The following is a 17,183-nucleotide window of genomic DNA, read 5'->3' on the forward strand; positions in this document are numbered from 1 at the left end:
ACGTAGCCCTACGTCACTTTGCCTGTGAGGGGCTGACCGCCGACGTAGATAGTCGTGCGGCGGTCGGCAAGTGGTTAAGGAGGGCCGCCACCCTTCACTTTCTTGTATTCTACTCCTACCCCCATCCTTCCTTCCGCTTCCCAAAATTTGAATTTTTTTTTTTAAATTTCCTTTTGATCAGGAACACATTCTTACTGGATCCTTGCCCAGGTGACCATGCTGTATTAGCCTCCCATATGCACTGCAGAGTACTTTGAGGTCTCCTGGGATGCATGGTCTAAATATCTCGGGAGGTCCGGGGGTTCTCCACATAAGTGATGAGTTTTGTTCGGTCTGAACTGGAAATAACCTGTTGGTGAGGACCAATCTGATTCTGGTAGAAGATTCCACCATCTTGCTGCTGCATGTACCCAAAGGCGTGGGGATGTACATGACATCATTGACCTAATATGGCCATCATTGATGAGCTTGGGTAGGTCCAAACCCACCAGAGCTATCCTACCAGTAAGCTGTCAAAGCCAGATAGCCAGTCAAGGAGCGGTGGAGGTATTCCCCACCCCCACAGCTGCACAAATTCATGCTCCTTGTTTATGGGTGGAGTATGTCACCGGCGCACCATGTATCTGTGGTGTGCTGGTGACATACTTTCACTCTGATGTCTTTGATTTCCAGCTGGTGGTCACCACATCTCCCATCTACACATACAGCCATTTTGCAGGAACGTGTGCATTAGGAATAACGTATTTGTGTATGGGTGGGGTACACCTCCACCACCTATGATTGGCTGTTTATTTTGACAACTTCCTGGTTGAATAGCTCAGGTGGGTGTGGACTCCATACCTGAGCTCATTCCTAGGGACCATATTAAAGCTCTACCATTGCATTTGTTTACGTCGTTCTGCTCCCGAAGGTGCACAGTACATGTAGTACTTTACCCCATCTTTCTAGGGGCTTCCCAAGTGTAGTTATGAGTTTGTACTTGTTCCCATTTCCTCCCTCCAACAACAGCTAGGAAGGAGACGGACCAATCACAACGGCAGATTCTCATCTCTGAGCACTTTACTGGGACAAGCTGTGGCAGGAGGAAAGCAAAGAGGCATGGTATTTTGCAACACTCGTCTAGATGAGTATAATGTCTTTGCACCACCGCCTCACCCTCCTGCAGCCTTGGACACCCCACATGTACCAGGAAACTGCAGGACCACTCATAGAGGGCTGTGAGAGTTTCCGCAAGAGTTCCTGAAGAAACCACAGCCAGCCCATGTTGCTAGGGGCTTCCCAAGTGTAGTTATGAATTCCAACCTGTTTCCATCCTCTCCCTCTGCGGCCAGTCCAACAACAGCTAGGAAGGAGACGGATCTATCACAATGGGTTTTTTTCAAGGGGTCCTCTGTGTTGAGGGAGGCTGCCCTAAAGTAAAACCATTCCTTTTTTTTTTACCCTAATTTAGGTGTAACCTAAACCTTGGTATGGTGGAATTGGTCTTTAAAGACATGTCCTGTCTGATGCTTCCTGGGTGTTCAATGGCTTATCTGCTATGATAGGATTTGGGTATCCTAAGTATGTTGCATTGATTGGTGGAGTAGATATGTCATATAGCTTTATCTCATGCAGGTTACTCTGGAAGATTCCTACACAACTAATTGGTCTTGATTCAGCGCTCCTCCAGTCGTTCTTCTGCCATCATTGGGTATTCAGGGTCTTCTACAGTTCCCCAAAGAGGCATCAGAACCCATCCATGTGAATCAGTACAAGGGACAGACTGTGGCGGTGGACACCTACTGCTGGCTTCATAAAGGAGCTTTCGCCTGTGCGGAGAAGCTGGCTAAAGGAGAGCCGACTGACCAGTAAGTTCATGCTGTGCTTTTGGTTAAAAGTTAAAACTGCACTCCAGACGGATATAAAAGACACCAAAATAATGCAACTCTTTATTAATACTTTTCAATGCAAATACCTGAATTTAACCAGGCCATTTTTTGCGATTCGGCATTCGGCGTTACTTTAACGGAAAATTGCGCAGTCGTGTGACGCTGTACCAAAATAACATTGATGTCATTTTTTTCCCCACAAATAGAGCTTTCTTTTGGTGCTATCTGATCACTTCTGCAATTTTTTTTTTTTTTGCGCTGTAAGCAAAAAGAGCGACATTTCTAAAAAACAAGGAATATTTTTCACATTCTGCTATATAACATTCCCCAAAAAATTTTAAAAATTAAAATTTTTAATCCTTTTAGGCCGATTTGTATTCTGCTGCATATTTTTGCTAAAAAAAAATAAATAAATCGCAATAAGCATATTTTGATTGGTTTGCGCAAAAGTTATCGCGTGTAAAAGCTAGGGGAAAGATATTTGTCATTTTTATTTATTTTTTTACTAGTAATGGCAGTGATTGTCGATTTATTTTTAGCGGGACTGCGACATTGCCGCAGTCCGATCGGACCCCTAACTGACGTTTTTGACACTTGTGGGGGGACCAGTGACATTACTACAGTAATCAGTGCTAAAAATATGCGCTGTTACTGTAATAAGGACACTGGCAGGAAAGGGGTTATCCCTATGGGTGATCAAAGGGTTAGGTGTGAGCCTAGGGGAGTGATTACTAACTGTATGGGGGTGTGGCTTGTGAAATAACCACAGAGACCTGTGGTCCTATATAGAAGGGTCACAAGAGCTCTGTGATCATTCCAGAGAGAACAACGGTCAGCTGTGTTTACTTTCTCTCAGCGGTCCAGCACCATGTGCGTGACAGACGTAGGGCTATGGCGGTTCACGCAGGAGAGCCAGCCTGCTGCAGTAAATGTGCGGCTGGCGGTCTTAAAGGTGTTAGGTAGAATTCAAGCCTCAACCTGAGTAGTCTTTAAAAAAAAAAAAATGTCTCCTCCACCCTCCTTACACTTATGCTAAGTAATGTAAAAAGATATTCTGTATCTAATGAACTATTCTCAGCCCGCTCTGGTCATGTAATCCCTTGTATCAGTCAAAGGCTGCTGCAGGGGAGAGTAGAGAGTGCTTGATGACTGGGGATGCCTGTAAACAGTGACGTCACCCCTAGGCTCCCATGCCCGTCGTTCACTTGAATAGGTTCTGCTTGGTGTACGCTGCAAAACGCCACAAGGGATATAATTCCTGCCACAAAGTACAGTGCCACGGCATGCGTACACTCCCAGCTGCTACCTAAGCAGGGCATTAAAAACGTGGCTTAACTGCAGCCTTTAATCCCCCCCCCCCCCCCCCCATTTGCAAGTGTAAATAAGCCCTTATGTGTTAAATTTCTATCTCTGTTTTGGCATCCAAATATCCTATTCTTGCAATACGATTGTGCGCACAGCACGATGAGGAAACTGCAATTTCAATGTGTGCAAAACAAAAAAAAACAAAAAGAAAAAAACGACATTTTTTCCTGGGGTTGGCTTGAATGTGTCGGGGTACTCAGGCAGCACCTGGAGTGTCTGCAGTTGAGAGTTTTGATTGGCACACACCCCGAATCTGCTGCTGTTGCAATTCATTTGCAATCATTGGAAACTGCTTGCTGTTGATTTTCCTTTCCTAGGTTGTTTTTTTTTTGCCTGCAGTGTTTTTGATCTATTCTGCATCCAATCTTCCAATCAGTGATGCCGCTTTCGTTCCAGGTATGTGACCTATTGCATGAAGTTTGTGCACATGCTTTTGTCTAGTGATCGACCGATATCTATTTTTGTTGCTGACACCGATACCGATATTTTGGCCATTGAATATCTGTATCGGTCGATATTGGCCAATATTTTTGTACATTTAATTTATTTTTTATTTTTTTATTACTTGACAGTAGGGCTGAATGATAGTCGATGTGATATCAACTATCGTTCTGCGGGCGTGGGCGATATTCATGTCGCCGAAGACACGATATTGTGCAGGCAGCCGACACAAACAAGTTTCCCCTTGCTTTCGGCTGTGATCGGAACTCCGCCCCTCCAGCCCGATGCAATCCAGCCCTCCCAGCTCTGCCTCTAGTCTCCAGCCGACCATTACTCCACCCATTGTCTCTCCTGGCTACATCAGGGGCGGGCACGGGGGCGGGATCAGGCTGTAATGTGTAATAAATAGAGTCAATGGAGAGACAATGGGCGGAGTAATGGTCGGCTGGAGACTAGAGGCAGAGCTGGGATCACAGCCGAAAGCAAGGGGAAACTCGTCTCCGGTGAGGGAGGGGGAGCGCTGTGTCAGGTGTAGTACCGGTGATGAGAGGACGGTGACGGGGATCCTCCGGTGTCCGCTATGGAGTTCGCAGAGCTGATCAAAACCCCCCCGGGTGGACAAGGTGGTCATGTACCGACCCTTGAATAAAAGGTAGGGTGTTGGCGCTGCCTCTAGTGAAAATTAGAAATCTGAATGGAATAAATCAGGTGATAAACTCAATAAAGTGACAGGTGCAAATATTAAATATCACAATATAAATAGTGCATATTTCAAGGTGAATCACAAATAAAGTGCTTATCAGATAAAGTGCTTATCAAATAAAGTGCTATCATGCACGTGAAAAGTTCCCAACTGTATCATACAGTATGATATAGGTGCTATAAGGTGCAGTTTATATAAAAAACAAGTATGCAGAGGATATATATATAAACACAGTCCAGATTGGCACTGGTGTACAGCAGATATATAAACAGTCCAATGTGGTGAAGTCTCTTAAGTCCAGTGACTGATTATAGTGTGAAAGATATCCGAAAAACAAATAGGTGGATGATAAGGTGGCAACACTCTACCAATAACTCAAACTTAAAGGAGTGACCCCGTGCTGGGCGGTGAGGTGTTGGGTGATCCTTTCTGGTAAAAAAACTCACTCACCAGAAGCACCCACCCCACACAGGGGTATAAGGCGGGTGTATAAAGATCAAAGATCTCAGTGTCTCCCCTCCTCCTGGATCGATAGGTCCTGGAAGTAGTCTCGGAGGTTCTAACTGGAGGTATCCCTGAGATAGTAGCGGGTCCTAATACTCTCCTATAGGCCGGGGATGGTCCGAGGTGTCCACCGGGAATAGCTCATAACCGTATACCAAGGGATGATAGATAGACAAGGCACATAGCGTAATAACGTCTAGATGATTTATTGGTGCATAAAACAGAGAGGTACTCACATAGGAAGCAAATATATAGGCACAGGTACGAGTGTGAAGCGCGATGCGGTCCAAGCCTCGTTCTCGATCATGCAGGAACCGGAAGTGACGCGACACGCCGTACGCGTTTCGTAATGACACCTTGTGGACACCTCGGACCATCCCCGGCCTATAGGAGAGTATTAGGACCCGCTACTATCTCAGGGATACCTCCAGTTAGGACCTCCGAGACTACTTCCAGGACCTATCGATCCAGGAGGAGGGGAGACACTGAGATCTTTGATCTTTATACACCCGCCTTATACCCCTGTGTGGGGTTGGTGCTTCTGGTGAGTGAGTTTTTTTTACCAGAAAGGATCACCCAGCACCTCACCGCCCAGCACGGGGTCACTCCTTTAAGTTTGAGTTATTGGTAGAGTGTTGCCACCTTATCATCCACCTATTTGTATTTTGGATATCTTTCACACTAAGTCACTGGACTTAATAGACTTCACCACATTGGACTGTTTATATATCTGCTGTACACCAGTGCCAATCTGGACTGTGTTTATATATATATATATATATATATATATATATATATATATATATATATCCTCTGCATACTTGTTTTTTATATAAACTGCACCTTATAGCACCTGTATCATACTGTATGATACAGTTGGGAACTTTTCACGTGCATGATAGCACTTTATTTGATAAGCACTTTATCTGATAAGCACTTTATTTGTGATTCACCTTGAAATATGCACTATTTATATTGCGATATTTAATATTTGCACCTGTCACTTTATTGAGTTTATCACCTGATTTATTCCATTCAGATTTTCTAATTTTCACTAGAGGCAGCGCCATCACCCTACCTTTTATTCCTTCTACATTTAGTGTCCGGACTAATATTCAGGGGGGCTGCAGCCTACACTTTCTAATTTAATATATTGTATCTAGTTTTTATATTTTTTATATTTTATATATTTTTATATATTTATATTCACACCTTTGTCACTTTATCTTTACACATCCAAATAGAGCCGTTTGCGCGGAGTTTATACCTTCTGTACCGACCCTTCCACCTGCCAGTGGGCGGGACCCTGTGCCTGACGGGTCACCATCTGATACTGAGCTCCAGACAGGACAACAGTGAGGAGCTGTGGCTGCTCCACTCATGTCGGGCTGTGTTCTAACTTCTTCTACCACTGTGAGTCCCGACTCTGCCTAATCCACACTGTCAGTGTCTTCTGCATTCCACCCAGAGAAATATCGCGATATATATAGTTGAAAACCAAATATCGCAATGTACTTTTTTTCCCCAATATCGTGCAGCCCTACTTGACAGGTACTCTTGTGGAGGGACCTGGGGGTCTAAAAGACCTCAAACTCCTCCTCTGCACTTAAAAGCATTCAAAACGCCAAGTTTGTCTGTTTTGAATCTGGCACCGAGTATTTCATGACATCACTTCCGGGTTTTTAAATGGAGGTCCAATCAGAGCCGAATGTGGCCGTGCAGGCTGGTTGCCCGGGTCTCCCGGTGGGATGGGAGACACGGGCGAGCCGCGGAAGGTGGCGGGAGGGGGGGGGGGACGTCTCCTCCCGCTCCTTCTAATGACAGCCGAGTGGCTTCTCAGCCACATCGGTTGTCATTACAAGACAGCCGACCGCCGGCTATGAACGGCGGTACCGGGGTGATGCCTCTAGCTGCAGGTATCACTCCGATACAGCACTTTCCTGAAATATCGGTTATCTTGGTGGCCGATTCCGATATATCAGGCAAAGTGCAGATCGGCCCCCAATATATCGGCTTTGCCGATCCCTACTTTTCACACAGTTTCAAGCCAATACTGGTGTTTGATGGATGCACTTTACCTTCAAAGAAAGATGTGGAAAGAGCAAGACGAGAGTGAGTCACCTAAGGGATGGAATTGTCAGCACACAATATTCACATTTGTTACTATTCCTTATAAAGCGCTCATCTTATTTAGTTATTTACCATGTGACTATTGTATGATAGTACTTCTGCATTGTGATTAAAGTGGTTGTAAAAGCTGAAGGTGCATTCTATGCATGAAGGTAAAAAAACTTTTCGTATGCTGCTCCCCCCAACAGCCCCCTAATACTTACCTGAGCCCCCCTCAATCCAGCAATGTGCATGGGAGCCTCGCCTGTCCTGAGTCCCTCTCTCCTCATTGGCTGAGACACAGTAGCGGGCGCCATTGGCTCCCACTGCTGTCAATCACTGCCAATGAGCAGAGAGCACCAATCACAGAGTTTGATTGGCGGCATCAGGAGCCAATGGCTCCCGCTGCTATCAATCTGTGCAGTGAGGTGGCGCAGAGTTGGGAGAGGCGCTGCTCTCATGCACATCGCTGGATCAGGTTCAGGTAAGTATAAGGATGGTGGGGGGGGGGGGCACACATGCAGCGCAGGTTTTTTTTCACCTTAAACTCTTCAGCTACGGAAGGTTTTACCCCCTTCCTGTCCAGGCCATGTTTTGCGATACGACACTGCGTTATTTTAACTGACAATTGCACAGTCGTGCGAAGCTGTACCCAAATAAAATTTATGTCCTTTTTTTTCCCACAAATGGAGCTTTCTTTTGGTGGTATTTGATCACTTCTGTATTTTTTTTTTTTGCGCTTTAAACCAAAAAAGATTGACAATTAAAAAAAAAAAAAAAAATCCCAGTACATAGTTACATAGTTAGTGAGGTTGAAAAAAGACATCAGTCCATCCAGTTCAACCTATGATGTGTGTTTGCTGTTAACCGTACATTGAATACCCCTGTATGTTGTGATCTTTACGGTGCCCATCTAATACATTTTTGAAACTATCGATGCTCCCTGCTGATACGACTGCTTGTGGAAGAGAATTCCACATCCTTACTGCTCTAACAGTAAAGAACCCCCTACGTATTTTAAGGTTAAACCGTTTTTCCTCTAGTTTTAGTGAGTGGCCACGTGTCTTATTGTATTCCCTTTCTCTAAAAAGTTTGTTCCTTATGCTAGGGTCACCAGTACAGTATTTGTACATTGATATCATATCCCCCCTCAATCGTCTCTTCTCCAGAGAGAAAAAGTTCAGTGCTTGTAGTCTTTCCTCATAGCTGATGTCCTCCATTCCCCTAATTATTTTTGTTGCCCTTCTCTGGACTCTTTCCAGTTCCAGCACATCCTTCCTGAGGACCGGTGCCCAGAACTGGACAGCATACTCCAGATGTGGCCGGACCAGAGTCTTGTAGAGCGGTAGAATAATCTCTTTATTTCTGGAGTGAATCCCCTTTTTTATACATCCCAGTATTCTGTTGGCTTTGCTTGCAGCGGCTTGGCATTGCATGCCACTGCCAAGCCTGTTGTCTACCAGTACCCCCAGGTCCTTTTCCATCTTAGACTCACCCAGAGGTTCCCCCCTCAGTGAGTAGCTTGCTTTCGTGTTTCTGATGCCCAAGTGCATTACTTTACATTTTTCAACATCAAGCCTCATCTGCCATGTAGTTGCCCACCCCATTATTTTGTTCAGGTCCGCTTGTAAGGTTTCCACATCCTGCATAGAAGATATTGGCATGCTTAGTTTAGTATCATCCGCAAATACTGAGATTGTACTAGATATCCCCTCCTCTAGATCATTTATGAATAAATTAAACAGTAAGCATATATTGATTGGTTTGCACAAAAGTTAAAGCGTCTACATACGATGGGATAGATTTAGTGACTTTTTATATATGTTTATTAGTAATGGCCGCGATCAGCAATTTTATTCTTTTTTTTTTCAGGACTGTAATACTGCGGCAGACAAATATGACACTGACACTTTTTGGGGACCGGTGACCTTAATACTATGATCATTGCTAAAAAAAAAAAAGGGGGGGGGGAATAAACCGCACTGTCACTGTATAAATGACACTGGCAGGGAAGGGCTTAACACTAGGGGCAATCAAAGGGTTAAATGTGTTCCCTGCGAGTGCTCTCTAACTGGGAGGGGAGGTTCTTTGACTAAAGGAAAACAGAGATCCGAGATCTCCTTTTCTCTATCGTTCATTGACAGACGGAGCTTCATATAATTCTTGACCATTGGGTTATGCTGCCCCCTACAGGAGTAGAACACTAGGCAGGAAAAAGCTTTACCACGCCTATGGGGCCATCCCTGCAGGCATAATCCCACACACTCTGCTATAGCCTTCAGTTTGTTTCTGCCTAGTTTAGGAGTAGGACCTAGTCCTGATGGGACTTCGGTCTTAGCTGTTTTTTTTTGGGATCCTTTTTGTACGACTTTACTTTTTAGGTAGTTTTGTTCCTGAGAGAACTACAAGCAACAGCCGGCTGGGTTTCTGACCGGATATGCTAGATCCTTAAGGTCTCTCAGCCTGGCCAGCGAGCGTGCGCAGGTTATAGTCCAGCACTAGGCCTCGCCACGATAGAGCCCTGATGGATGGGGGCTGGCCTTCGAGTGAAGCACCTCGTGGGGATGCATACGACCTGGGTCACCCTGAGTCGCAGCATACCCCCTGGCTGTCAGCAAACCCACTCCGGGTGGAGAGGTAGTCTGTTCGGAGTGGTGCCCGCCTGATGCCGTAGGTATGGTAAGTGTCCCTCCATTTCAAGGAGCTGGGGCTGCATGGAGTTAAGCCCGACTTGTGGAAGCCAAAAACTATCTACAAGTTGATCAGAGCATCAGACATTGCTGAGACTGTTCCAGGCCTCCCTTCAGCCACTTGCAAAGTGGTCTGGAGGAATGTTTCTTCAAAGGGACTCACCAACAGGCACAAAGATCTGGCGTGGATGGCTGTCCAGGGGGGGCTGCCACTCAGGACATTTATGCATGCCAGAAACTTGTGCAGATACAGGCACTGCCCCTTTTGTATCATCCATGAGGAAACTGCTTTGCACGTTTTCTGGGAGTGCTCCTTTGCACAGAGCCTGTTGAGGGCCTTGGAACCAGAACTTAGAGACTTTGTTCCACAGACTGCCATCACACATTTCGCTGTGCTGAACGGACTTTTTCACAGAACTTTTTCCCAAGAGGACATTGACAACACCTGGCGGGTGTTGTGTTGCTTTAAGGACGCTTTATGAAACATAGAAACATAGAATGTGTCGGCAGATAAGAACCATTTGGCCCATCTAGTCTGCCCAATATATCTGAATCCTATGAATAGTCCCTGGCCCTATCTTATATGAAGGATAGCCTTATGCCTATCCCATGCATGCTTAAACTCCTGGTTCACAGTCTGCTCAGAGACTATAACCTGATGGAACTCATGGAGGAAGAGGAGGTCTGAAGATTTCCCCTTCCCCCACTCTCCCTTGTGTGTCTTTGTCCATTCAATAAAGCTTCGGGCTTGTGATTTCATTCACCTCCCCTTACTCCACTCTCCCACCCCCCATCACACCTGTTGCTTTTTTGAAATGTAATATTATTTTGTTCGATATCGTTTGATGCAACGTATAGACAACGTATTAGTTTCATGCTTTAGGGGTATTGCGGCGTTATGCATGATGTGATGGCACGGGGTATCCTTACTCCGCACAACACATCAGGCATCATACCGCAGAATGACTGTATTTGATTGAATGTATTTATTTGTATGCCCGGAAATGTATTGTAATGTAGTGTATTTATGCGCTGCGTCGCAGTACGGGGGAGAATGTACCCCGACAAAGTATTGTTTTTTGTATATCTTTTATGCAAATAAAGATTACATTTTCAACCAAAAAAAGTGTCCCTCCATTTCTCTGGCGGCCTCAGGGTGGACATGGGCCCCTCCTTGGGAATATCGGACCCTTGGCTATCCCTCCTTCCCCTGGCCTCTCTGTGATACCAGGCCCCCCTTTAGGCTCCCCCCCCCCCACAAGCACAAGGGGGGTCGGATGTATTGCAGCGGTTCTGTAGAGGGGGTTTTTCCTGGTGGGGGCCCATCCTGTGGACCCCCCAATACCACTCTCTGATGACCCCCCTAGGGGGTCCTGGAGACCGCATGGTGCGCCGTGGGTGGCCGCCATTTTGCTGTAGATTTCATTCTACAAACAATTCCCATTGAAATGCATGAGCGGCCATCTTTTGGTAGTTCCCCCATAGGAATGCATGGGGCGGCCATTTTCCTGGAGTCCTTGATCACTGGACAGCAGGGAGAAGCTAGGATGACTCTAGCACATGACCCAGGTTTTTCCTGTTTCTGTGTCAGATCATTTTTTCTCTCTGCACAGAACGTTCCTACATCCCTCCTTATTGTTTGGTGGTATGTTACTGGGGTCTCATTCACCCTGCTGCAGGCTGTGCTAGGCTGGGACTTGTGGTACCGGTGCGGATCACATTTTGTTTTTGTTTTTTGCAGTTTTTTCTTAAAGTGACACTGCCTTTTTTTATATCAAGTAAATATGGAGAACCAGGACCAAATTTTCACCCACAAACCCCCTCAGTGCGGTTGCGGGACCCTCCGGGTCGCAGCCTCTGGCTGCATTTTACAGCAGTTTTGGAAAACTCGGTGTCAAAGGTGGATTTAGTTTTTAACCACTTCAATACCTAAACCAAATTTATGTCCTTTTTTTTTTTTCCCCACAAAAAAGTTATTTTTCACTGCTAAGATCAGTCATTACATTAATTTGTATTTAACCACTTCAGTACCGATCACTTTTACCCCCTTCTTTTCCAGGCCAATTTTCAGCTTTCAGCGCTGTCATGCAGCACTGTACCCATACAACATTTTTATCATTTTGTTTACACTTGTAGAGCTTTCTTTTGGTGGTATGTTTTCCACCGCTGGGTTTTTTATTTTTTGGTAAATAAATTAAAAAAAAAAAATTTTGAAAATTAAACACGTTTTTTCTTTTTCTGTTTATAAAATTTAGCAAATAATCTTTCATAAATTTAGGCCAAAAATATTCTGCTACATATGTTTGGTAAAAATAACCCAAATCAGTGTATATTATTTAGTCTGTAGGAAAGTTGTAGAGTCCACAAATTAAGGTATATTTGTTGATATTTTCTTGAGGCCCAAAAATGTCAGGACAGTACAAATACCCCCAAATTACACCTTTTTGGAAAGTTGACAGTCCAAAATATTTAATGAGAGGTATAGCGAGTTTTTTTTTTTTTTAAGTTTGTTTTTTTTTTTTTTCAAGTTTTTGAAAAATAAAATAAATATGTATTTATATTTAATTTTTTTTTTTTTTTTTTTACATATTGTCACCGGTGCAGTACAGCTTCGTCATGTAACGGGTGGTGGTGATCAGGGACACTGGTGATCGTAACAAAAAAATTAAAAAATCACTTTAAATACCTTATTTTGCCCTTTTTTTATAATGTGTGTTTTTTTTTTTTTTTTTTTTATATACAGTGTTGCTTTTAGGCCAAACATAACGTTTTGCATTGTTGCCAAAAAGTTCGATTTTGGTTTCATCTGACCAGAGCACCTTCTTCCACATGTTTGGTGTCTCCCAGGTGGCTTGTGGCAAACTTTTTAAACAACACTTTTTATGGATATCTTTAAGAAATGGCTTTCTTCTTGTCACTCTTCCATAAAGGGCAGATTTGTGCAGTATACGACTGATTGTTGTCCTATGGACAGAGTCTCCCACCTCAGCTGTAGATCTCTGCAGTTCATCCAGAGTGATCATGGGCCTCTTGGCTGCATCTCTGATCAGTCTTCTCCTTGTATGAGCTGAAAGTTTAGAGGGACGGCCAGATCTTCGTAGATTTGCATTGGTCTGATACTCCTTCCATTTCAATATTATCGCTTGCACAGTGCTCCTTGGGATGTTTAAAGCTTGGGAAATCTTTTTGTATCCAAATCCGGCTTTAAACTTCTCCACAACAGTATCTCGGACCTGCCTGGTGTGTTCCTTGTTCTTCATGATGCTCTCTGTGCTTTAAACGGACCTCTGAGACTATCACAGTGCAGGTGCATTTATACGGAGACTTGATTACACACAGGTGGATTCTATTTATCATCATTAGTCATTAAGGTCAACATTGGATCATTCAGAGATCCTCACTGAACTTCTGGAGAGAGTTTGCTGCACTGAAAGTAAAGGGGCTGAATAATTTTGAACGCCCAATTTTTCAGTTTTTTTATTTGTTAACAAAGTTTGAAATATCCAATAAATTTCGTTCCACTTCATGATTGTGTCCCACTTGTTGTTGATTCTTCACAAAAAATTACAGTTTTATATCTTTATGTTTGAAGCCTGAAATGTGGCAAAAGGTCGCAAAGTTCAAGGGGGCCGAATACTTTCGCAAGGCACTGTATCTAAACAAAAATGTTTTGCTTTTCTATTTTAAATTGAATGGGTTGTTTTACAAGTTGATCATTTACAATCACTTTCATTTTCTGTGTGTATTTCAACTAACAGTAAGTAATGTACCTGGAAATTTTTTTTCTAAGTTGACTTGTTATCATTTTAACCCTCTTTGCTATAGGAAAGCCTTTGTAATTTGCAGCTTGATTTGATCTTCCATTGTATTGCTTTCATCCTTATATCTGCTCCATTACAGGCTGCACGTTCTGAAGGCTTTGACTGTATAGTTGCCCCATATGAGGCGGATTCTCACCTGGCGTACCTGAACAAATATGGTTTTGCCCAAGCAATTCATACAGAAGACTCTGACCTTCTTGCTTTTGGTTGTAAGAAGGTAAGAAGCTGTTTAGTTGATTTAAAGTAATTGTAAAAGAGCTATTGACACACAACTCGCCCCCCTTACCCCCACCCACACACACCCCCCCTTGTCACTGGATTTGATTGACAGCATCAGGAGCCAATTGCTCGCCCTAAGTCCAGTGAGGAAGGGGGAGAGAGCGGCATGGCTGCTATCGAACTCCGGTAAGTATTTAAGGGGGGGGGGTTGCCTCTAACTTGTTTTTTTATTTTCCATTAACTACTTTCCGTTTTTTTTTTTTTTAATTAAAAAAAAAACGTGTTCTGTGTTTTTTACTTTTTTTTACACTATACCCGATACCCATTCATGTAGGGGGGGTGGGATCTGGGATTCCAGATTCCGATAAACGTCCCCCACAGTCCAGGGTTGTCGGGAAGAGGCCCTTGTCCCCATCAACATGGGGACAAGGTGCTTGGGGGGGCACCCTCCCCATGTTGAGGGCAAGTGACCTGGTATGGTTTAGGAGGGGGGGGCATCGCTCATCCATCCCCCCCATCCTGCATGCTCGGATAAGGGTCTGGTATGGTTTTTGGGGGGACCCCACACCATTTTGTTTTGGAATTTTGGCGTGGGATTCCCTTTAAAATCCATACCAGACCTGAAGGGCCTGTTATAGACTGGGCGGTCGACCCTACACCTTTTTTTTTTATCTGCATTGCCGGGAGCCAACAATACATTACAACTTTGTGTCAGTTTTACACTGATCATGCATTTGAGCACTATATATATTTTTGAGATTTATGTAATTTAATTATTGAAGCATGGGACTACTTAATATTCCAAGTGTAGTTGTGCTCAGCTCAGTGGTTTAGTGGTTAGAACTCCTATCTATAAACACTGCAGCCATGGGTTCATATCCCAATTATGCCATCACCTCCATATTTTAGCCAGCTGTGAATACGGAAACTGGGCGAACGCCTAATTGTAACCGGCACAAATGCATGTCTGTTTCTTGAATGTACATGGCCATTTACGTGCAATTTTTATGTGATGTAGACAAGATATTACTATGTGGCAAAATATTAATCACACACAGGGTGTTAGCATGGTTGGGACTAGAACTCATGACCTAACAGTCTTTGTCCATCAGCATAGACCACTACCCCAATGTATATAAAGGGTTGGTGAAATTCTCGCGCTGTCTCTCTAATTGTTGTCTACAATATAATATAACACCTTTAATGCCGCAGGTACTAAAATTGGTAACCTACACAATTCAGATAAATATAGTTGGGGGGAGTACCGCGCTTTAAAGTGCTTAATACAACATAGATAAAATTATATACATATGTGAAAATCCCTGGAAGAAGCTGCGTGGGTACGCAGCGTAACGCGTAGGATAGCCAAACCGGAAGTGACGTATCGGCAAAGGAATGTTTGTTATGCTAGAAACAAGACGCAAAGCAATGTGAGTGTTACTCTTACTTTTTTTAAATAAATTTATGGGACGTACTTCACCATGTTTGGCCCAATTTGATTTTTTTGGAGATATAAAGGACCGCATATATCCCCTGGAATATAGCTGTGTATACAAGGGAGATATAACCGAGGATTCATAATGGTACATATATGCCAATAAGGAGGAAGGAACAGCATACTGAGGCATACAACTTAAGGCTCTTTTTAAGGAGCAGTGAGGTGAGCGCTTAGGACACCTAGTGGGCACCGCACGAAAGAGCACCTGCATGCCAAATTTGGATAAAGAAGATTTTGTTGATCACTATATATTTATATAATTATTTTAAGGACACTTCAGCACTTTATTGGATATCACCTATTTAGAGCACATTATTTAATTTTGAAAAGGTCACGGATTTATAACTTTTTTTCACTATATATTGTATTGATATAGTTGGTTTTACTAAGATGAATTTTAGTTTAGTCCATTTTTATCACCTATTATATTAATTGAAGGATTTATATCGGATTGTATTTATTTTACACATTGAGACACATAATTTTTGAATATTATATTTAAGAAGCACTTTGGCACTTTTTCACATATGTATATAATTTTATCTATGTTGTATTAAGCACTTTAAAGCGCGGTACTCCCCCCAACTATATACACTACCCCAATGTGCTGAGTACAATTAGATATGCCTGAAAGTTTAGCATTGAATGAATGTTGATAAATGGAGAGCTCTGTAATCTGTTAATAATAAACCTAAAGGTTAAAACCCATAACTATACATAAAAAAATAACTGTAACCATAATAGCTGACATTGCTCTGTAATATTGATTCAGAATACCTGTATAGGAATTTCCGTTTATGAAAAACGCATCTGCTAATTGGTTTTACTCTAATCGGAATTCACTATTGCATCCAATTTTACATTTGCAGGCTCACCTAGTTGAGGCGCTAATTACTCTACTCTAGTTGGGAGTAGTTAAATGGGAATTGAGCATCTCTACTTCTTCCTTTTTAGTGAATTAGGCCCAATATCTGCAAAGGAAATAGTAGCAGTGTTTCAATCAAGCGGATCGAGCATAACAGAAAGCTACCATCCATTATTCCAGCTAAAGGGCAGATACTTATCAAAACGATAATTTAATATCACAAAAATATCTCCGCCAGCGAATAATGGGTCCCCGGCTGCCTGATATATATTTGTGCGGCGGACCTCGCATCGCACTTCCATAGATCCAGACCGGCTTTCGCTCCAGCGGTCGCCACTCAGAGCGCCCACCGGCCGGGATGACCAGGCGAGCGGTATGCAGTCTCCATTTAATGGAAGGTTTCCACAACTAACGGTCTTTCCTCAATGCCGGTAAAGTCATATTGGCTGTACCTAGCGAATACCGGTAAACCGACACTGGGAGACATAATGGCAATTTAACTAACACACATCCTATCAGATCGTGTCCCCATCAATCCACATAAGTCTTTCCACAACAAATCCCAAACACCGTAAGGCTCATTTCACATCTATGCATGTAGCTTTTGAGTGTTTCTGCAGTTCTTTTTGCTGTGCTCTCTGCGTGTTTTTTTTTTTTTTACAACGATTTTGCTGTGATTTGAGTTTTTTATGCTTTTTTTGGGGGAAAATGTGTTGTTGAGCAGATTTAAAAATGCAAATCGTGGCAAAACCGATGCAAAAATTGTGGTAAAAATACGGTAAAAACGCACTACATGCTTTTCTGCAGCTTCTCCATTAAAATCTGTTTAACCAAAAAAAGCAAAATAGCAGCATTTTGCATTTAGAAAAGTCCCTGACCCTTTCCAAAAACAGAGGCACAAAAATGGATTGATGCAAACATGTTCCATATGAACCTATGTTAAAAAAAATGAACTGCATTTCTGCAAAAAGCATGAAAGAACGTATTGGTGTGAATAGGGCCTAAAAGCCCCCAAAACAATATTTTAATCCCCCCATCCCCCACTTTTATTCTCTTCTTGCTGGTTGCAGTCTGGTTTACCCTACGTTCACACCTATGCG

General features: G+C 43.2%; 1 protein-coding gene across 1 annotated transcript; it reads left to right on the forward strand.

Annotated features, from left to right (window-relative positions):
• Positions 1-449: 449 nt before the first annotated feature.
• Positions 450-16,035, forward strand: LOC309560415 (exonuclease 1-like; the record flags this gene model as incomplete). The annotated part of the gene is made up of 5 exons (XM_082264051.1): positions 450-472; positions 1,659-1,847; positions 13,506-13,515; positions 13,581-13,718; positions 15,991-16,035. The coding sequence occupies 5 exons, from the start codon at positions 450-452 to the stop codon at positions 16,033-16,035; spliced, it is 405 nt and encodes a 134-aa protein (XP_082120177.1).
• Positions 16,036-17,183: the final 1,148 nt, after the last annotated feature.

This window comes from Pelophylax lessonae, assembly GCF_965119305.1.
Source record: "Pelophylax lessonae genome assembly, chromosome: 7".
In the NCBI taxonomy this organism is placed as follows: domain Eukaryota; kingdom Metazoa; phylum Chordata; class Amphibia; order Anura; family Ranidae; genus Pelophylax; species Pelophylax lessonae.